The sequence below is a fragment of the Cariama cristata genome, unplaced genomic scaffold (assembly GCF_000690535.1).
Source record: "Cariama cristata isolate BGI_N322 unplaced genomic scaffold, ASM69053v1 scaffold43661, whole genome shotgun sequence".
Classification (NCBI taxonomy): Eukaryota; Metazoa; Chordata; class Aves; order Cariamiformes; family Cariamidae; genus Cariama; species Cariama cristata.
In genome coordinates, this window is record NW_009599535.1 from 17,569 (window position 1) to 40,313 (window position 22,745).

The 22,745-nt window shown below is 38.0% G+C and overlaps 1 protein-coding gene across 1 annotated transcript; it reads right to left on the minus strand.

The window, feature by feature from the left end:
• Nucleotides 1-740: 740 nt before the first annotated feature.
• On the minus strand, nucleotides 741-22,388 carry KIAA1429 (KIAA1429 ortholog; the record flags this gene model as incomplete). The annotated part of the gene is made up of 23 exons (XM_009709701.1): nucleotides 741-898; nucleotides 1,349-1,495; nucleotides 2,340-2,671; nucleotides 2,836-3,002; nucleotides 4,083-4,179; nucleotides 4,434-4,594; nucleotides 6,451-6,603; nucleotides 7,205-7,337; nucleotides 8,591-8,808; nucleotides 9,536-9,788; nucleotides 10,530-10,765; nucleotides 11,342-11,886; nucleotides 12,023-12,116; nucleotides 12,576-12,658; nucleotides 14,085-14,239; nucleotides 15,015-15,506; nucleotides 16,533-17,685; nucleotides 18,410-18,694; nucleotides 19,651-19,773; nucleotides 20,707-20,875; nucleotides 21,498-21,546; nucleotides 21,941-22,027; nucleotides 22,273-22,388. Coding segments are annotated over 23 exons (5,406 nt in total), but the record flags the coding sequence as incomplete, so codon positions are not given.
• Nucleotides 22,389-22,745: the final 357 nt, after the last annotated feature.

The following is a 22,745-nucleotide window of genomic DNA, read 5'->3' on the forward strand; positions in this document are numbered from 1 at the left end:
TTCCAGTGAAAAAACTCTTGTGCTCCTAATGCATAAGCTGGAGTTGCAAAGTAAATGCTAAAATGTTATCTTATTCTCCCTGAAGTCAACGACACATTTTCTACTAATTTTAACCGGTGTGGGATCTTATTTAAGTGTCTAATCACATTACCAAAGATGTACAACAAAACCAACATAAATTATGTTTACATTTGTATTCTTTCACAGATTAATTAATGTCAGTCAATCTTCTATCACCTGCTACTTCAACTGCTGTCAGATGGCCCTCGTTCATTAGTAACTCAGGCTATAAAAAAGAAATAAAATAAAAGGGCTAATGGCTCTAAACCTGAGAGAAAAAACTAAAATTGCGTTACAGATATATATATATATTTAATTTTCTTGCAGTAATAAGTCACACACAAAACACCTGTACCTTTCTTTTGGCACAATGAATATTTTAGAAGTCCTTCAAGTCTTAACTCAAAGATGTTCTTTACTGAGTATTGGCTACTGAAGTCCACAAAAAAATCGAAACATTCTTTCAAAAGGAACCAAAAAAAATTACAATTGTACAGAAAAAGTCTTGAATTTTATTGAAATTTCAAGTCTTGTATCAAACAAAAACTTTTCTTCAGACAAAAATATTCTCTTGGTGTCCTCCAGATACCAGTAATTCTAAATTGGTCCTTTAGTGCTGCTGCTTTCTTTGTCATCTTCACAGAAGTCCCCATGGTTGGGCTGTTCCTTTATGTCTCATTTTATCGTGTGAAGGAACGCACATGACGACCTCTTCCACTGCCTCCACTAACAAACTTCCCTCTTGAGCCACCACTGCTACTACTATTAGCACTTGTCCAAGACGGTCCAATTCCTCCCCGGCCTCTGGAAGCACGATCGCGAGGACTCGGTCGGTAGCCTTAAAGCAAAGAAAAGTATACTCAGTTGGAAAAAAAAAAAAAAAAAAAGCCCTAGGCGTAGTAGCTGCTGCAAAAGCATAAGAAACAAAAACAAGATGAGACACAAACAGGGTCTGTTTTCTCCTTTTAATTTTCACTGTTCTTTTAGGCAAGCATTTTTGCTTTGATTTGCTCTATAATTACCATGTAGGTACGAAGACAACTGAATTGCAAAAATCTGAATGCAAAATTAAAGTTCTGCGATCAAGCGTTCAATTCAGCAAGTTTTATGGATTACAGGGCAGTTCGTATGAAAGCATGTATCTGACACAGTCTCAGTGACAACCGTTCATATATGCTTAAAACATTTGCTGAATTTCAAGGTGTCTGCAGCATCCTTGCACGGTTTCATTTGTAAAGCAAAAATGAAATTCAAGGAATTTTCTATAGTTCGATGCCCATATGAATACCATGTACCTGCAAAAATGGTCTCAGTGGTGGCAGTGGACCCCTGTTAAAATTGCTTTGACCACCTCTAGTGTCATTATAGGTTCCCCTGGGTGTACTCTGTGCACTCCAACTTGAGCCTCGAGCGCCTTCACGACGACTGTAATTTCCTAGATAGGGAGAGAAAAACCCACACGCTGTTGAGCAAACATCACTTTTTTTTTTCCATTTCAATTTTCACAATACTCAGGGTGGTAAACATATTATTTACATGATTCAAATAGATAAAGCTATTCTGCATCAACAGGCCCTCACTATTCTAACTCAGTCTACAAGTTACTGTATTATACACAGAATCAGGGCAAAACTTCTGGTTTTCAGACATGAACTCAAGTTGAAATGAATCTGCATTATCTAGTGTATTCAGATAGACTCCCAGACTTTAAGGTTTTGTATTTATAACTTTACTAAATGGAAGTATTTTCTATTTCTCCTGTGCAAGGACTTGCCCTAATTATGAGATGGAAGGGAAAGGAATGCAACCTTGTCTCCATATGAAAGAAACTTAACACTTTAACTAGAATCGCCAGGTTCGCTGAAAATTGCATCTTCTTCTTGTCAGGATCTTCCATCCTTTTATTCAAAAGCCTCATTAAACCCAGAGATGTATTGCAGTGCTTGATTTCAGGAACTACCATGTCACAAATGGTAGAGAAGGCTTTTTGTTTTTCTGATTGTGTCTCTGAAGCACCCCAACAGTTGCTCAAAGAAAACAGCTAACTCCTTTTGTTTAAAGAAAGGGAGGGAGAGGCAACCCAGGAACTTGCAGCCCAGCCTTGTTTCAATTCCAGAGCACTCGAGAGAACCTTTTCTAGTGCTGAACAACTTACTTCAACAACACTGCTTCAGGAACATCTCACACCAGGGATGATTAACTGCTAGTAAATTGGGTTAGTATTACTGAAGCATTTTTAGCATTCATTTACTTCAATTCTAATACAGGAAAGAACATACCTTTTGAAGCAGGTGGTGTAAAGAACCTGTTCTGACTGTGAAAAGCTCCTCGTCCTCCACGATTCCCCGAGAACCCACCACGTGAAGAAATCTTTTGTGACACTTTTGGTGGCCTTTTGGCTGGTGGTATCCCATCTGGAGCAACCACTTCTTTGCTCTCCGCAGCAACAAAATCATCCACGTGCATGGAGGGTGGCCTGCTCGTATTCTGTTTCCTCTGACGGAAGATATCATGTGGTCGAATTCCTTGTCCAAATCCTCCCCTGCCTCTTCCTCTTGGTGGTGGCACAACATGAGCTCTCTTTGCAGGCTCTATGTACTCAGATTTTCCACTGTCACGACAAACATGATTTATTTAGTTAATGTAAAAATGTATTCATGCTGAAGGTCAGGCATTCTCCATATTGGAGATGCAATTTGAAAGGTATTTAACACTTTGAGAATAAACAAATCAGTGCTGAACACACTCACTGTTGACTCATTAAACTCATCTTACCTTGAAGTTATGAAGGTCTCATGCTTGTGCTTGCCGAGCTTGAACCCTTTTGTGGTTTTTGTGCGTCCAGGAGATGATGGTTCTGACAAAAATGACCTCTCCAATTCAGCTTGCAAGTCAAAGTCACTGCAGCCCTTCTCTGACAGTTCAATTAAGTCAACTTTCACCTGCAATGACAGAGTCCAGTTTTATCACAACAATCACTACTAGCACCTCTGAAGAAGACAACGTGCTGCATCAGGATGGGTGAAATTCTACTGAAGCAAAAAAGCTCCGTCCTCTGCCTTTTAATGCAGTAGTATGGCTCAAAACAAAAAGCAGCAGTAACAAAACAAAAAAAGCAGCAGAGCTGCAGCAAAATTGTCTTGATGGTTCTGAATCTCAACAAAGTCAAGGGCATTGCTTTCCAGTATGAACACCTGTCTTATCACTAAATGACCTACAGTGAGGCACTCTCTTGCTTCAGCTACAGTCCTATAAATTAATTAATGCTGCTTTTATACAGGAATCAACAGTTTGGGTTTTGCTTAAGCAATTAAAATACAAGTATCTTTGCATGTAAATTAAAAAAGAGTAAAACTAAAAAAGAATGAAGGCAATGAAGTCAACAGAAACTGATTATGAAGTCAACAGAAACTGATTATGTCTCACATAAGCAGCTAAGACATTGCCAATTGCTTAGTTTAAAAAAAAAATGTTATTGTATATTTTTCAAAATGACATTTAAAGTTTAGATTATAAAAATCAAGTTTCAAATATCGTGAAAAGTTCTTGTGCACGTAGTTTCATTTACTACAGACATTTTTTCCAGTTTTGTAACATCAGAGCAAAGATTTTAAAAATAAAAAAAGTATAGCTATCAGGCTCTTTGGATATTACTGCAGTGGCAGAAGACAAGCAAGGAAAATAAAACAGACAACACTCTTTGTCTACATTTAACACAAACTGCTGAAAAGCCCCAGCAGCAATGCAGAAGCAGGTTAGGACTGACACAACAACTGTTCCTGTAAAGGAGAGGACTTCTGCATTAGAGCACCGCAGAAGATGCCAATTTTGTAGCTGCTTCTGAGTGAACCTGAAGGCATTTGACAACAACCTTTAACAAACGCCAACACCTATATCTGGGTCAATTTACAAGGATGAGCTCAGGAAAAGAAACCATTTGGCGATACGAATTTCTGATGCTACCAGCTCAGGTTCACCCTCATTTTTAAATCCACTTCAGTTATGCTAATGAAGACTTTTACCATATCCAGATCAGTGTCTATTTCTTCAGCCTGAAAGGGTGAGAACCACATAGACTTCAGCTGGTCATCCATCACATCTGCCAACACGTACGTAGTCCTGCAACAAAACGATGCCAAATGCCTATTTGGTTATGAACTACAGCCAACTGCAAGCGTACACAGCATTACAGAACCGGGGGTAAATTTTGCTGCCTTACCCTTGATACCTGCATGAAATTAAACACACTGGGACTAGTAGGTAGTAGTGACAACACTGCTGGTCAGAACCTCTTTGTAATATACTCATGCATAAATTATTGCCTTTTCTTAAGTAAATCACAGGTAGTATGCTCACACACTTAACAGTTTTACCTGTTGTTAAACAAATTCTGAAGAGAATCTGGTGCAGAAAGAATAGGCTCTATGTCTTGGTCACTCAGTGGACAAGAATCACCCGCCGATTCCAACATCTGCCTCACTCCAACAATGTTGTCCAGTAAGGATTCAAGGCCATCATCTTCCTTAGAACGATCCTAAGTCAATACAGCACAAGTCAGAACTTTCTCCCCTCCTCAGAGAAGGTAATATGCTTTTGTTAATTACAAAAAAACAAAGGGGGGGGGCGTGTGTACTACACAAAACAGTCTATCCATCCACAAATAGTGAAACTAAGACACCCGAGTACACAAACAACAGCAGGGAGCTCCTCAGTATGCTACTAAACAAACCATGTCACCATATGCACCCTCTAGTCTTCATTTCAGTTGATGCAATAACCTCCACCACACAGTCCCAAAGAAGGCAGTCACCCCAGGTTTCAGTTAACAAGCTCTCTGCTACAGCATTCCAACATCCTAAGTGTCTGCTATTCCTCCTTCAGCACAGTTGTAGTTTTTAGTCTTTTACCACAGATGTAGGTGGCCAAGGAAGGGACAGGAGGGAGTATAGCACTGGAAAGGCATTTGTGACCAACAGGCTGTGGAGCAGCTGTTTTGTGGACTCATCTAAATTAGCCATCTACTGCACAGCTGCCATCAATTATGTAGGATTAGATTTGAATATTAGAGTTAAGTTTGTGACTAGAATCTGAGAAATGATGCATTGAATTATGCATGTCCCCTACTCCAATCGCCCCCTGCTTGAAGCAGGACTATCAAAGCCAGATCAGGTCAGCCATAACTTTATCTAGCCGTGTCTAAAAAAGCTCCAGTGACAGAGAGCCCACAACCAATCTGAGCAACTTGTTCCAGTGCTGCATTTCTGTCTCGGTGATTCTTCTATTTTTCCGAACGTCAACCTGAACCTTGTTCATAGCCACTGCCCCTTGTTTTGTCATCTGGAATTACCAAAAGGAGTTTGACTCAACCGCCTGTGTTACTATCCCCCAAACAGCTGTTAAGTAGCTCCGAGATAGCTCCTTAGCCCTCTTCACCATGCTAAAGCAGCCCAGCTTCCTCCTCCTCTCTCTATAGCACATGTGCTCTAGGTCCCTGACCACCTTGGTAGAACCCTTTTCAGTTTCTCTCTAGAACTGGTGAGAGGGCAAAGCTGGCCAGAGGTGAAAGCAGCACTCCATGTGAGAGCTCACCAGCATCCTGTGGAGGCAGACAGTAAGGTCCCTTGATTTGCTGACCATGCTCCTTCAAGGACAGCTCAGAACACTGCCTGCCTTGTTACTAGTGACCCTGCACCACTGGACCAGGTTCAACTTAATGTCTACCATAACAACCCGGCCCTTTTCAGCCCAGCCTGCATCCAGGCATGAGGTTATCCTGCTCTCACTGCAGAACTTTGCATTTTCCTAATGAACCACACAAGCTTTCTGTTAAATCAATCCTAAAAAGTTTACCGAGGTCCCTCTGCATTGAGGCTTTGCTGTTTGTCACATTACTCACTCCCCCAGCTTGCTGTCATCCACCAATTCCCTGAAGATGTATCAGACCCAGTATTGGCTCCTGGGTATCCCACTTGTTACTGGTCAGCAGTAGCATTAAGCCACTGCTAAGCAGTGGTTCCTGTTGCTTATTACGTTAACAACCTGCTTCAACACTCTCTGGCGCGCTCTGTTGTATGCACTTGCTGCCTTTCATCACACAGTGAAATGCCTGTGCTCTTACAGTGTGCAAATACTCGCAGCACACGGGGATCCCAACCCTGCCTGAAACTTCTTAGCATTACCACAATACAAAGAAAGTCAGAATCCATCATGCATCAGAACAGGTGATTTTGGACATCTGTATTAAAACAATGGCAACAGCTATTACCAATTCCGCCAGGTATGCCACAGAATTGTGCACCCTTCGCATCAAGGAGGGATAGTCTATATTGTTTTAAAAACACATTCAGATACAAGACCGCAACATCAACTTGATTATTTAAATTCTTTTACCATAACATGTTTCTCCAGATCAAGTAGCAGGTTTTCTGGGGTTTCTTCTTTGCTCTGCAGTAGATGTTTTAACTCTGCAGTAGTTAGACCCAATGTTCTGCCAGGATGAGATCCATCTGCTTCCATAAGGCTTCCATCATCTCCACAACACCCCTGAAATATTTGACAAGTGGGAAATAACTACACATGAACATTCAATATATTTCTGGACTACAAACCCTTTAGAATTCAAACATACATTAGAGCAAATCTAGCAAAACAAGAGTAATCTCTTGATTTAAAACTGTATTAGGCAAAATATTTTAATAAAGTACACTTCAATAGGTAAGTTTAGATGCTGCATCAAGATGAATGCAATCCTTTCCTATATAAGCTGAGGTTTGTATCACAGAATTCACAAATATTTTAGATTCCTTTCTCTACTACATATCAATACAGCAACTCTCTAACAGGATGCCATGAATCTAAAAGCTGGACACAATAGCACGCTATTCACTCAGGAAATCAATATGAATCAATATGCCATTCTTCCTACTGAAAAACCCTCTTATTTACTATACATATATTCTGCCCAGCTTTCACAGATTTCATTAAAAGCTAAAGATGGCACTAACACTACTGATGGAAAAGCCTTACATAGCAACCTGCATAGTCAACTGCTTTCTGAAATAATTGTTCCTGAACGTGTCTCACACCGCAAATTTCAGAGAAATTCAGCTGCACTTCTCTAAGTATTCAATATGTATTCACTTACCAGTGTATCAGAATTTAGAATCTGTCGCATAAAATCCAAAAAAGAAGAAGCCAGTTCACCTGTGTCTTTGCTAAAACCAGTTATCACTCGCTTTAATACAGTGTAGAGAGCACTGCTGTGTTTTCTTAGAGAGCTGTTTTCATAATGAAACGAGAGAAAATACTTTATTAGTGCATACACTGTGACCATTCCACTGTACTCGTTATAAGAAAACAACATATATGCAAAATAAATTTGGTAAATTTTACAATTATCAAGTTGAGTTTGGATTAGGAAGCTGAAGCTTCATTATTTTCTCTGTACAGGACTGTTCTCACCAGTGCTGTCTGCAGGTATTTCAGACTGCACATATACAGCTATACATACTACAGCAATACCTCTAAAACCTGCAAGAAATGACATTTTCATCTTTGGCGGAAAAGGGTCAGGAGTACAGAAATATTTGCTTGCACAAAGGCCTTATGAATAAAGTAGAATCATGCTTGCTGCTACAATTTCACTGCATTCCATGATGCCTGACTGCAGAATCAAACTGGAAAGGTAATCAGCAACACAGAAAAAGCAAGGCTGTGCACTGAAGCTGACAGCTAGACATATGGGATCATAGAAACAATAGCATCTTTAATCTGCTTATTCTTCATTTGTGGGTTGTACAGCTTCTTGTAGTCTGAGCAGCACAGTTCTGCAGCACTGCTTAGAAGAGTGTTTTGAACAACCTTTTGTTGATAAGGCTCCAGGTACTACCTTTTTGTCTTTGGGAACCTCACAACTTTTTTGCCTCTCTGCACCTCACCTTCAGTGGACAGAAACAAGTCCAAATGCAGGACAAGGAATTAAGCGTCAAAACAACACAATACTGTCCAATGCATGTATACATTCTGTTCAAAAGGGAGTGAAGTCAACAAAGGTAGCTTAAAAAAAAAAAATAAAATCCTCATTTCAAAAGCCTTAATTGCCTGGAGGTCAGAACACTCTGGGGAAGTGCAAACTGAATCCTCTCAAAAGAGAGGGAATGACGGACAGCTGTCCAATGTCCTACACGAGAGCTCTAACTACTGACTCAAAAGAGAAGGTCACAAGCACCGCATCGCATTTTAATCTTCCAGCCTTGGAGTGGGGAAATGGAGTGTACAGACTGTTTTTCAATGCTTTGTTTGTTTCTTGAAAGAAAGTGCTCCTGTGTCCATACTGCAGAAATGATTCAGAGGTAAAATCTCAAGTGCAGGAAGACCAAAATACTGAGTAAAACACTAAAGCCTGAAAGAGAAATGAAAGTTCAGGTGCCTTATCCTCTACATTTCCTAATAGATGAGTAGGAAATTATTTCACATTGCAGAAGTCACTCAAATAATTTTAAGTTGTCAGTGATATCTTAAAATACCATACCTCTTTAAGTGATAGAAGCCATAGTCATGCTCTGTAAGGAACATCATTGTTCGGATACAAGTCAGCAGACAACTGTAACTGCTCTCAGAATTAGTTAATGTTTCCATCAGACAGTCACAAATTAAGGGCATCAGTTCTTTGTTTGGTAAGGAGTTGGAAAGCTGCTCTAATTCAGATACAGAGCCTTCTGATGAACTTGGTAAAATGAGTGCAATATCCTATAAAAAATTATCATTCACAGAGTAAAAAATGCATTCTGTATACCAGCAATAAGTATAAACTATACATTAAGTCAGAAGCACTAGGTTCTTTCACTATCCCTTTACCATCTTATTCCAGTATTTCAGTTATAACTGACGAGTAAAATGCTAATCTAGAGTACCCTTTTTAATTTGTTTCTGTTAAGGGTTACAAACCATTATTGACGTTTAATAACATAAAAGCTTCATAGGGTAAAATTCGATAGCAGAGCCACAACTAAAAGCCAAACAGTCACTGGATAATATGCACACAATTTCTTGCCTAGGTAGTCAAACTGTCCCTTAATCTCAAAACATTCATCTCAAAAATACAAGAGGTGAATAGAGACAACTCTGGTTTTGCCAGTGGCCCCTAGGGAGAAATGACATCCATCCCTCTCTCTTTCAGCTGAGCAGACAGTCGATCTTTGTGCCGTTCAGTTTTTGGACTCTAATGAGCTACCAGAATAGTGCACATAATGCAAAAGAGGTATCATAAAATGAAACAGTTTACATTCAAGAGGAACAAGACAGCAAGTCTGACAAAGCAGCCAACCATACACATTTTGTGCTTTTTGTGTTTTAACAAAGTTGATGGTTTGTTTTTTTTTTTCTTTTGGAAAAAAGGAGGCACCTAAGAAATAACCTCACTTAATTTGTTTCCTATAATTATCAACACACATTATGCATTAAATATAGAAAATACCTGATCACAGAGGGATTGCAAAAGGGAAGTTACATATTCAGCACACTGCTGATGAGTGACATTGTCCCCAGCCGATCGCATCAAAGCCAAGAGCTCCTGGAAGACCTCTGCATACTTTTCATCACCTTTAGTAGTTCCATTGATAAGATGCAAAATAGCCAATTTACAAGCTTTATGTGAAGCCAGGGCATCCAATAAAGCAAGTAATCGAGTGGTCTGTCCAGTGTACTGTTTCTCTTTATCTTCTGTGTTGCTGAAAGAATAACAATGCACTTTGAAAAAGCTGTTTTAAAATTATCTAGAAAACTATAAAAACAACCATTACAGGTATAATTGTGACTTTTTAAAAAAACACCTAGTTTGCATACTTAAAACTTGCAATTTCATTCACTTTTTGAAAACCGCTCAGCTTTCACTAAATAACTTCTGGTTGCGTCATAAATTAACCTACTGTGCATTTAACATACTATAGGGCATCTAATTGCATATGGATAAATATGCTTTTACACAAACAGTATCTAATTCCATGTAGACAATCATGCTTTTAAATAAACAGCACTCATTGTTTCAAAACTCTCCAAATTTGTAGCTTTCAACTTCCTTCAGCTTACAAACATCTACACATTTTCCTGTTAGTATGCATATCCCAGTATAGCAAACTTTACTGGCCTACTTTTCTAATTTGTAACAGATAGGTCCTTTAAAAGCACTTCATAGACAAGATAAGGCTTTGTAGGGACAGCTTGAAGAAAACTTTCCTAAAATACTTACCATAAACACACAATGTGAAACTGTCTACATCAAAACTTAAAAGTATGAGCTGGTTCCTTGGCAACATTAAGCATTATCAGGACACAATACTGAGAATTCATTCCGTTCATAATGGATAAGTAATACTTCTGAAAGTATTTTCCTCCTGCTAAATCTACTGCACAGAACCAAGGTGAATTTAACAATCCGTTAAAGAAATCTTTGCAATAGAAAACAAAGATACCTTTGTAGGTCTTCTACAATCAGATCCAATACAGTCCTCATGATAAGAAGAGCTGTGGGTGAAGCCAAGTCACACAACTGAACACAAATACGTCTCAACATATGCTGAATAGGCTGGCAAGATGAACCAGAGAAAGACCGAACTATCTCTTGTATCAATTTGGCCTGAACATGAAGATGCATACTCCATAGCTTCCTGGTGTTGAGTGCCACTGAAATATCATGTGGTTCAATTACCTGCAGGAACAGAAGGACAGGAGGTTTTTCCTTTCAACTTTTACCATAAAACCTGAATTCTATGACAGGGTATAAACAAAGACTAAGTACTAACACTGTATTAGCATTAGTAATCATTAGATCATCGTTACTGTCACTGAATGACAGGGCATGATTCCAGCAAATTAGGTATTCCTTTGGGAGCATGGGTTGTCACACACCTTTTATGCTTACTTATTAAAGGTCATAGATTCAAGATCCATGCCAAAAGAAAGAAGAGCCTTAATATACCAAGAGTTTGGCATTCAGGGTTAAATTCAAAGGCTTCACAGCCAATCATTTAAGTAATAAATGGGAGTCTAGATAATTTCACGAGGGACAAAAGAACAACATATGACCGCTAATTTTAAAAGATGCTCCAAATAGTTTGGTTTCTGATGAAAAAGATGTATCTTCAAAGAATCTATATGAACACAAATGCTTTACAGAAACTTTAATTCATCCTTTCACATACCTGTTTTTTCCCACAACTATGAAAATGGTCTAAGCGTTACACGTAATTAAAATTCTTTAAAAACTAAATAAAATTAATTATACCTGAGTTGTCTGCATGGGCAGTGGAAGAGGCAATAATTCTGAAAGCAGTATAAGTCCAGAGAAAAAGCCTTCAGGAATTCTCAAAATTGAAGACAGAACTTCTTTCAGCATTAAAGACCAAGTATTGTTGGCCAAAGTTTCTTCAGAAATGGTAAGTTTTTCATTAACACCTTGTGTAAAAGTCAGTAAGATATCAACAATGTCATTTTGAATTTTTTGTTCATCGCTATCTAAGCGGCCTGAGAGAGGAATAGAACACAGGAGCATGTGTAAAGAAACAAGTGCCGATGGAACACGCATGTCTTTGAATTCAAAAGATCCGCCCCTCAGGAGTTCTGTTAGCATTGTTTTAAGGAGAGTAAGTGTACAGCGGGCCATAGAAATAGTAGTAACTCTGTGAAGCGTGGTGCCCATGTTGACATGGAGTCGCCAAGGCTGAATAAGTACGCTGTTCAGCTTCTGTAATACCCGGATGAAGGTGTCCATTCCCTCAGAAGAAAAGAGCTGAATAACTGCAAGATTCCATTTAAGGTCTTTCTGTTGACCTGTACAGAAAAGAAATAAGATTTCTGTATGTCTAACTTATCCTGGGCAATCACAGTTACGCTTTAGACACATTTAAGTAGAAGACTGAGAAAACTAAGATTTCTATGTTAAGTAGTACAAATATATCAACCGTACCTTCTACCAGAGGTGGTGGACATGCAACATGACAAAGAACACGAAGTGCAGTAGGAAGACCAACTCCATCAGGGGTCATCAAACTGTCAATATTCTTTTAGGATGAGAAAAAAAAAAGAAAAGAGCCCATATTACACAAAAGGACTTTACAACAAGTGTATCACTAGCTTAGTATTCAAGTTCTGCATTTATTTACTGTAAGTATTCCACAAAACTTAAGTTCAATTATTCCACCTTTTGGAAAGCAGTCATAAATATGGCAGAAGCAAAAAAAGGAGGGTCAACATTTGCATTGTGGTTTTATAGGAAGCTAAAAGATTTAAATAGTTGGATCTTTGCATCACGTAATTCCCTTAGATTTTGTTTTAATAAATATAACCGAGTCCAAGAACTGGCCTAGATCATAAGCTTTAATAAAACATCTATTTGGGACAATAGTATATATTTTTTAACATCGTATGTTACTACATACCTAAGATAAAATATCAAACTATAAAATGTCTAAGCCTATAGAGCACAACTAAAAGATAGCATCTCCCTGTATTTTACTAACCTGTTTGATATATTCAATGAGATTTGGAATACAATTTATTTCAAATCTAAGATTTTTCAAAGGTTCAAGCCACTTGCTGAGCTCTGGGGGAAGAAAAGAACTTACAGTTAATGAAGTAACTTGTCAGTGCATTTATGAACATAAAACTTTTTTCAATAAAAATGTACTTAATTTACACAACAGGTACTAATGCTAAGTGTGAAATGTGCGAGGCATACGTTGCAGCTGTGGCGAGCTGAAAAGCATCAACAAAAATAAGACTTCAGAACAGGCAATACACCTCACGTACATGGACAAAACTTGGCTCGAGTCAACCCAAACACTCAAATAATTTTCATCTTATTACCTGTATTATTTCTAATTAAACATGTTTTATAAAAGACACTAAGGGTCCCACTGTCAGCTAAAAAAAAAGCCATCAATAGCAAGGACCAAAGCACATTCCCCTTAATGTACATGACAGGTTATTACAAACTGAATACAAAACTCCTATTAAACGCCTAAATGGAGCCAATTTCTGCACCAGTAACACATACTCACTCTGAATTCCTTATAGATTAACAGTCTCTTAAACCAGAATAACCTGAAAATCCCTATTTTTTGGGACAAGAGATTTAAAGTTTTAAAACCCATTGTTCCTGAAAATATTTAAAAGAATGTGAAAGTTCAAAGGTTGACCAGATATGAGTTGACAACTATTCTCAGACTGATTTCATGATTCGGTTCAATAAACCAGCCCCGCTTCTCAGGAAACTGTCTGATGATCAGGTGAGGTGTGAAGAAATAAAAGCATGGCAGAGGAGAGAATTAAACTAAAACTTCAAAGAATTCTGATTTCTTTCAGTGCATTTAAGTTTTGGAAGAAATTATTGGTATGCCTACATGAGTCATTTAAGCAGTGCAGAGCACAACTCTGCACATCAGAGTTTCAACGTTCAGGTGTCAGAACAGTCCCCAGCAGGTTTTTTCCAAATGACCTGGGCCTGATTTGTGCATGAACACAAGCCAGGGAACATATCAAGACACAATTTGAAGGTCTAAAGATTTAGTAACAGGGTAACATGGACTATTCCATGCCAGTTGTCCTAGGTGTCAGGAAACAGACCCAGGATTATTTATTAGTATATAAAGATGCTATAAGGCTACATCACTAGAGGGAACAGAAAAAATAAGAGCTAGCTCACTGACTGGTTAGTCCATTTTTACTAAAATTTGCTCTCCTATTTTCAACACAGAAATAATTTCAAACTTCCTGTAAATATCCAAAATTCATGGTAGTTAATATTACTTGAAAAACAATTCAACTATCAAAAATTTCCTATTGAACACTCAATAAGGAAAAAAAAATTACACATTATCTCAGTGATTCAACTAATCAGATACAGCTGGAAAAGGAGTTTCATTACATACATTATCCAAACCACCTGATCGTGAAGCACCAATTACCCACATATAAAAGGTTTCTTCTATACATACAAACAATTCAGTTGATAATGACACATACCGTACCTTGCAATTTGGTGTTATTTTCATCTGCTTTACAAAGCTTCAGCAAAGGCGCTGAGTGCTGTTCCAGCATTTGGACATCACTGGAAGATTGAACCACCAGCAAAACAAGGATGCAGGCATAATTATAAGCAACTGACTTCTTAGACTTTGAGTCTCTGAAACAACAATAGGGATTTTCTTTATATCTCAGCTAATACAACTGGGTATCTGTTAGATTTTCATTCTCTGACCTCAAAAAATCCACCTACAGAACTTTTTACCTTCACCAAGGATTGCCCCATATAATTATCAACCAAAAAAAAAAAACCCCACCCAATTCTCTCCTATGCTTTTTGAAAAGTGAAAGCTTTCTTTTACATTGACTTTGTATTTATTTCAGCATCCACAAAAAGCAAGTCAAGCAGTACACAAATCTTTTTCCATAACTTTGTCTATTTTACAAATCTTGTTTTAAAAGCATTGCTACCAGAAGTAATAAAACTGCCTGTCCAGAGAAAATAATGACTGTTTTTAACACTTATAAGAACTTAAAGAGATTCCCCACCCAGAGAAGTGTGCGGTGTCCAGTTTCCCCAGTCAAATCTTTTGCTTGTTTGACAGTGAAATTCTATGCTTGAACGAAAACTGCCTACTTACTGATTCTTTCATATAGCCAAAAGTCTGACTTTTATTACAACACCTTTGTGGATGACCTATGCAGATTCTGAGTATTAAGTACCAGAATGTGAATGAGAATCTGAATCAGAATCTAAATGACAGGCCTGATTTTCTATCTACGTTCTTCTACTTAAAATTTGTTTTGTTTTGTTTTTAAATAAAAACATCAGGATCTAAAAGAAACAAGTATTTTTGATTTACTGGATTATTTATAAAAGATAGATACTTTGAAAATGTAAAAACCTAAAGGATATAAATAAATGCATAAATTACCCTAAAGCTTCTTTGGAATAGTACTCCATTAAAGTAATAAGACTTTGGAGATTTTTCTCCAGGCTGAATACATGAGCCACAGCAGATCTTCCCACAGGGTTAAAGGTAATCAGGTAAAGGTTGTGCAGGGTTCCCAGCAGATCTGAATGGTCAGTCTCCTCACTGGCTGTGCACCGCTGGAAGTGGCAGAACAATTCTGAAATGCACTGTAACGTCTGTGTTGAATGCAGGAGCCACAGGGCAAAAGCATCCTCATTGGCACCATCGGATTGGAGACCTTCCTCTTGATCTGGATCAGAAAACTGACAAAGCGCTCTAATCAACAAGTTCGTTGCTTCATACTCGGAAATAAAGAAAAGAAGACCCTTCTGTGACTGTGCCAGGAAACGCAATATATCTCTTATAGCCTGAAGTACACCTGGGTGTGCGCCTGTCACTGGAATAGACAGCAGTAAAGTAATGCATTCCAAGAAATGGTGACTATGAAGATACCTGAAAAAAAGTGAACAGGAAAATAATCAGTAATATTACAATAATCTGTCAACACTGCATAATAACATTACATAAAATTACATGCCTCCTAGTTTTAGTACTTATTGCTCTGTGGACTAAGATAAATAATAACTAATTATGAAGTAGTACAAAATTTTGATCTTATAAAACATAATTGGCATAATATTTACAGGAAATACATCCCTAAATACAAAAGTTCTGATCTCCAAACAAACCCAAAACAAACAAACAAAACTCATCTTAACTACAACAAAATAACACTTTGTATTTCATTAAATTTGCTGTATCTGAATCATCACCAATGCTGCATTAAATGTTTTAAATGTGCTAAGAAACCAATAGCATACGTAAGAGGTGATCTGAAGACTCTTTGCATGTAGATATGTATATTCAGCCATGACCTACACTGCTAATATCAAAGAAACCTGTTAATATTTAAGAGAAATACTTTCTAGACAGAAACTTGCTAACAGAGAAATAAGCCATGGGATCCTTTAAATGGCTGAAGGCAGGCAGGCCTCAACTCCTTTGCTTGCACTGTGAAACAGTGAGCTATGCTGCCACAACTGCACGAGTTCTAACTGGGGCTGGCGCGTATCTTGCCACCTCGGCATACAGACAGAGGTATTCCAGGCTAGGTTGATCCAGACATGTTCCAAGATTACAAAGGGAAAACACTCTAGATCTAGAACAATTTTCAAATATGTACTTGTACAGCACCTAGCACAACTGGTCAGGATCTGTGAATGCAACTGAAGTGCTAGTACCAGTGATAACAAGAGGTTAACTTCTTGTTATGATTGCCAGGTTGATTGAAAGCCAACAAAATAACAGGTACATTAACTATCAAACTCTCTCTGATTTTATAAGCACAATCTAGAATCCTCCAATAAAGTACAAAGTGAAACATCTAGAGAAGTGTTAGTTAACAAGGTCACCCCTAAAAAATATCTGTATCAAGCTGGAGGAAATACGTTCTAGAAAGTAAACTTACAACTACCATACCTAAATAGGACAGGGTAAGGATCATCCCTTTCTGGAGGGCCTGTAATGCGTGCCGTGGTCGGGAAAGATTTCACAGGTGGCTGAACCATTGTGTGAGGAGCAGTTTCCATCAAATGGAAGATTTCTTCAAGAAGACTAACAAGTTTTTCCATCTCTCCTTCGCTTATATTAGAAGATTCCAAAAGATGATCCATGTCCATAGGAGCTTCCACATCATTCTCATATTCTTGGTTGGTTCTTTCAAGTCCTGCCAAGTCCTGGTCCTGTTCAGGTTCCGTATGATTAGGAAGAGAAGGAGTGTTCTCTGCTAACTGATCAACCACCTTTTTAATATCTGACAGAATCTCATAGAAGTGACATTTCTGGAGAATTGCAGAACCAGCAGTAACTACTCTCACAGTTTGATCTAACAGTATGAGTTCCAGGAGTTTCTGATAACCACTTTTTTCATGTACATCTACGCCACTTCTTAGAAACATTTCCATTCCCTCAGTCATACTAATAACACTATCCAAAGCTTTAAAAGCATTAAGTTTAAGGGAGGATGAGACATGATCTGCAAACAGTAGTTCAAATAACACATTAATAACTCCTGCCTGCAAGAGTGCCGTTATTGCTTGAGTCCCACATTCTCCTAATGATGATACCAATTTTGTCCCAGCTTTGAGTTGTCGGACATTCAAAGCAATAGGCTGTTTGAGGGCTATCTGAAGGTTTAAAGCTTGTAGGGTCCAGTCTACTAGCTGGGTAATATAGTCTTGCTTTGTGTCTTTCACCTGCAGGTAGCTCAATCCTTTTACTATTAAACTTGGAATTTCTTCTAGTGCAGTGACCCACTTTGCACCCCTTTCCTCCTGATATAATTCCAATAGTTCAGTTAATTTAATTGAGGCTTCCACTGCCCCTGAATTTTCTTTTTCTGGGTCCTGGTCCTTTATTTTACCAACTTCATTTTCAAATACGGTCTTGTAAGGGCAGCTGAAGTATAAAAGAGGTCCAAGCTCCCTTTCAAAAGGTTCATATGTCACAGGAGGCACAGATGCCAGATCCTCAGGAGTATATTCAATATCAAAGCTTGGATACTTAAATGTTTCACGTTCCAGATCGGCAATTCCATCTTCATCACTTGAAATCTGCTCATATCCATCATCTCCTAAAAAGAAAAAGATTCAGTTATGAAAGAAAATCAATTATGAATAAACCAGTTCACAACTGCAGAGACTCTTCTCAAAATAAAAAAGTAATAATTTAATACAAATATTACTGGTTAAAGTACAATCATACACTAACATACAGAAAGCTTTCTCTCTCCAGATGTAAGTGAAAGTCCCAGTTGAGAGAATCTTTTATGTAATGACACAGACATTTAAAAGAATGTGCAAAGCAAAAAAGTTTAACTAGGATACACATTACTACAAGAACTTGTCCAATTTTCTTCCTATGATTGCATCTATCATAAAACTTCTAGCTCGAAATTTTGCACAGGCCTGGGCGGGAACTTTAAGTAATGCAAGAAGATGACTACTGACTTTATGTAATAAACAACTTTATTTGATTTTTAATTAAGAAATAATTTCTTTCACCACTTTCCTACATTTTTAAACAAAACAGGTAACAAGATCGAATGTTCATTCTCACCTATAAACATTGTATCTATTTTCCTCTATAGAAAGTAACAGGAAGATTTACTATAAAGGAATAAATACTCCACTGCAAAATACTGTTCTCGAGAGGTGTCGGAACCATAAGGCAGGCAATGATTCAACGGTCAAAGGAAAAAGATTCAGTTCTCTTCGCACCTAGTCATTGTAATGTTACTGCCATCAAAATTTCATAAACCTGATTTTTTTTCCTTAACTTTTTACAACTTCACTTACCTTCACCTTCTTCCTCCTCTTCACCCTCTTCTTCATCTTCATCTTCCTCCTCCTCTTCCTCTTCCTCATCAGCAATACTCTCTACTGTATGCTCATCATCATCATCCTCATCCTCCTCCTCCTCAACATCCACATCATCTTCATCTTCTCCTTCTTCTGGTTGATCTTCCTCCACTTCTCCATCATCAGAATACTGGCTTTCTTGATGAATGGACGTTCGATCAGGAGAAATGGGCTCAAAGTAATCCTCCCTATGGTCCACATCATCTTCTTTTTCCCCAACCACTAAAAATATATACAAAGTTTAAGAAATAAGAGTACTTCTCTGAAATCTAACGCTCAACAATATAGGATCACAGAATCATAGATTTGTTTAGGTTGGAAAGGACCTCTAAGATCAGGTCCAACCGTTAACCCAGCACTGCCAAGCCTACCACTAAACCATGTCCCTAAGCACCATATCTACACATCTTTTAAAGACCTCCAGGGATGGTAACTCCACCACTTCCCTGGGCAGCCTGTTCCAGTGCCTGACAACGCTTTCAGTGAGGAAATTTTTCCCAATATCCAATCTAAACCTCCCCTGGTGCAACTTGAGGCCATTTACTCTTGTCCTATCACTGCTTATTTGGGAGAAGAGACTGACCTCCACCTCACTACAACCTCCTTTCAGGTCGTTGTAGAGAGTGATCAGGTCTCCCCTCAGCCTTCTTTTCTCCAGGCTAAACACCCTCAGCTCCCTCAGCCGCTCCCCATCAGACTTGTGCTCTAGGCCCTTCACCGCCTTTGTTGCCCTTTTCTGGACACGCTCCAGCACCTCAAGGTCTTTCTTATAGCAAGGGGCCCAAAACTGAACACAGGATTCAAGGTGCGGCCTCACCAGTGCGAAGTACATGGGGATGATCACTGTCCTAGTCCTGCTGGCCACACTGTTACTCATACAAGCCAGGATGCTGTTGGCTTTCTTGGCCACCTGGGCACACTGCTGGCTCATGTTCAGTCGGCTGTCAAGCAACACCCCCAGGTCCTTTTCCACCAGGCAGCTTTCCAGCCACTCTTCCCCCAGTCTGTAGTGTTGCACGGGGTTGTTGTGACCCAAGTCCTTTGGTATCACCAGCACTTGGCCTGGTTGAACCTCATACAATTGGCCCTGGCCCCTTGGTCCAGGCAGGAACACAGAATTCTGCCTCCACTAAGCAGTGATGTGCAGCAGATAAAAACACAGTCTGTTCTCATTCTACCTGACACTGGCATAGGTTCATCCTCATCATCATCAGGAGGAGGAGGGCCTGGAGGTGTCCTTGGTCCCCTAGGTTGCGGTCTTGGAGGGCTACCATTGAACTGGTCTTCTTTCTCTCCATCAACTATATTTATTGTGAAAATAAAAACTTGCATTTAATGGAATCACAGGAATAGAAGAAGGAAACTTTAGTTTTTCAGTGCTACTTTGGACTAGAGAACACCTTAATTTCCCAGCTGTTATTTAACCTGTATTCAGCATCTGCAGTGTGTTAGGCAGTTTTCTGAATCACTTTTGATGTAAACAAGAACTACATCAATAGGCAAGCTTATTAACACTATTGATGCTTTTTTAATATAATACTGGGTTAAAATTAACATGGGTAATTGCCATTTTTGGCTTTGTCACTAGCAATACTGTAACTCTACCAATAATAACTGAGTTACTTTCAAAAAAAAGTTTACATTTTAATCAACCAGTTTTTACAGTTTACAACTGTTTTTTACTACACAGAGTATTCAAATTTTGCAGCCCAATAGCTGTACCTTGAACAAGACCATTCTAATTTTAAATCTAAAACCAAAATCGAAGCAGAAACTTGATCATGGATTCTATTTGTGGCTATTCTAACACTAATGCAAAGCAAACAGTCTTCTGTAATGTACTTTACACACCAGTCACAGAAGGAGAGTTAATTATGACTGTGAAATTTTCTTGTTATGATTTTAATACTACTCTAATCACTTTTTTTGAGCTTTCAATTATCTAGATTTTAATGAGTTCACATAAATGAAACTGCATTTTGACCATCCTAAGTAATTAGCAATAGATCAAGTAACCCACTCTCAAAAAAGCACTAGACAAGAATCTATTTAAAACTATTCAATAAAAATCTAAAAGAAAATACAAAACTAAAGGACAAAGACATAAAGCTAGAAAAATAAAGCCACTGAAATCTAAAGTGTGAAAGAATTGGGGTTTTTTTCAGATGGGATACTATAATGTTGATTTAAAAATAAAAAAATAAAAAAAATCAATGTCTCCTCACAAGACTTACCATGTTTCGGGTTTCTTTTCAAACCAGGCTGTTGCTGGGGAGGTGGGGGTGGAGGTGGGGGTGGAGGAGGTGACTCTCTCTCGTGACTTATTACCCTATCAACTGAGCCATATATTGCCAAAGTCAGACAGTTGTACCACCCTCTTAGAACCAATCCATCTGTGTTCACCTGTTGGTTATTTTTAAAAAGAAAAAGCACTTAAAAACAACACAAGACAACTTCAGAAAAGTTATTTTATTTTAATATCATTGTATTAGTATCTGCATAAAAGCAATAAAGGAGAACCAAACATTAAAACATCTCTTTACCCTACATTTTGAAAACTGAGAAAACTTTAAATCTATCAATCATTACAACAAACAAACAATCTTCCTCTAAAAGCATTCAATTCCTTGCAATATATTGCCTAATGTACTACAGCCTATTACTGAAAAAAAAACATTACTGTGGGTCACATAAACACTGATCTGAATGAAATAAACCCAGACAGAACTGAAAATTACGTGCTTAGCTGTGGCCTGCAGCCACAATGTTCTGATTCATCTTTGCTCATAAGTAGTGGATAGCCCTCTTGGTATCTCCATAGGAGTTGTCAAGCAATCAAATCTTCTACAACTCATGCCATTATAGACGCAGACTCTAAAGTAACGAGTATCTGAACTACAGGCAGGTTTTAGAATAAGATCTTAACCAATAAATGCTTTACACAGTGCTAACGCACCACACACAACCACATTTATACCTAAATGACAGACATGTAGAAAAGAAGGTTTAAATCACATTGCATTACCTTTGCATTGGGTCTGAAAATAATTGAAGTGTTTTCATCATATTCAAGGCTGTTAAATAAAATACACAAAGTTATTTTTCCATTAATACAGAGCATGTTTACAGAAACCAAACAGCAGTACTAAACACATAAGCTAATAATAAAACACTCAACAAATACCTGCTCTTAAAAACAAGAGTGCAAAAATCACTTATTTCTACAAAATACTTTTCATTAACATATACAGGCTCTGTCGTTTTAAAAATAACAGAATCTTTCCTTCTTTTAAGCATGAACCTCTGTCCTCCCACACAGACTGGACAAGGAAAAGGGCAAGAACACCAGACTAAACATGAAAATCATGGGAGATTCAAATTTTTTCTATTGAGCATTTTCTGCACTAAAAAATTCTCAGGAAGAAAAGGTAGATAACGAAGCAACGCACTAATCTTGAAAGTACTTACCTCCCCAGCCTATCAAAAACAGGGGCACTTGGCTTGCTGACATTATTGAAAAACAAGTCCAGTTGAAACGTATGTGGGGATGTCTCTCTGGAAAAAGAGCAAAAGTAAAAATTAAATCCATTGAACTCCTTATCAGAGTAAGTAGGGCTAACTAAGAGAAAAAAGCCACTTTAAATTATACTGTTTGAGTATTTCCCCAAAATAATTACAAGTTCAGCGGAAAAATAAATGCATTTTATTTTCATACAGGAGGTTCTATTGAGATATACAAGTTCAAGAAAAAAATAACAAGAAGGTGTTCCTGAATCAGATACCTGGAATCTTTCACTTACCCGTAAGCCCTATTGTCAGGCAAACTTGTGTGAGCTCTCACTCCTGGAGGAATGACCCGTACTTCATTTATGTAAACCACGCATGGAAAACGAACTACATCTATATTGGTACTTTGCTACAAAACAAAGAATAAAGAAAGTCTAAGAAATGTAAAATGCAAACAACAAAATGTACTCATATTCTTTATTAACCAAATTAAGGTTGCAATCCTAATAATTACAAAATTCAATTCCGTAAAATGCTTAACACTGTTAGACAGAAAAGCTTTTTTTCATTTTTATAATCCTCTGGCACTTTTCATATATTTAACACTATTTTTTGTAGAAAGTGTTACTGGTTTATTTATGTCATCAGCGCCCGTTATTTGCAAGAATTTTTTAACAGTAACATTTTTTTTTCTAACAGAAGCTATGTCGGTAAAGGTAAAACCTGGAACTTAAGTTATTAAAGACTGAGTATATCATTCCCTTTT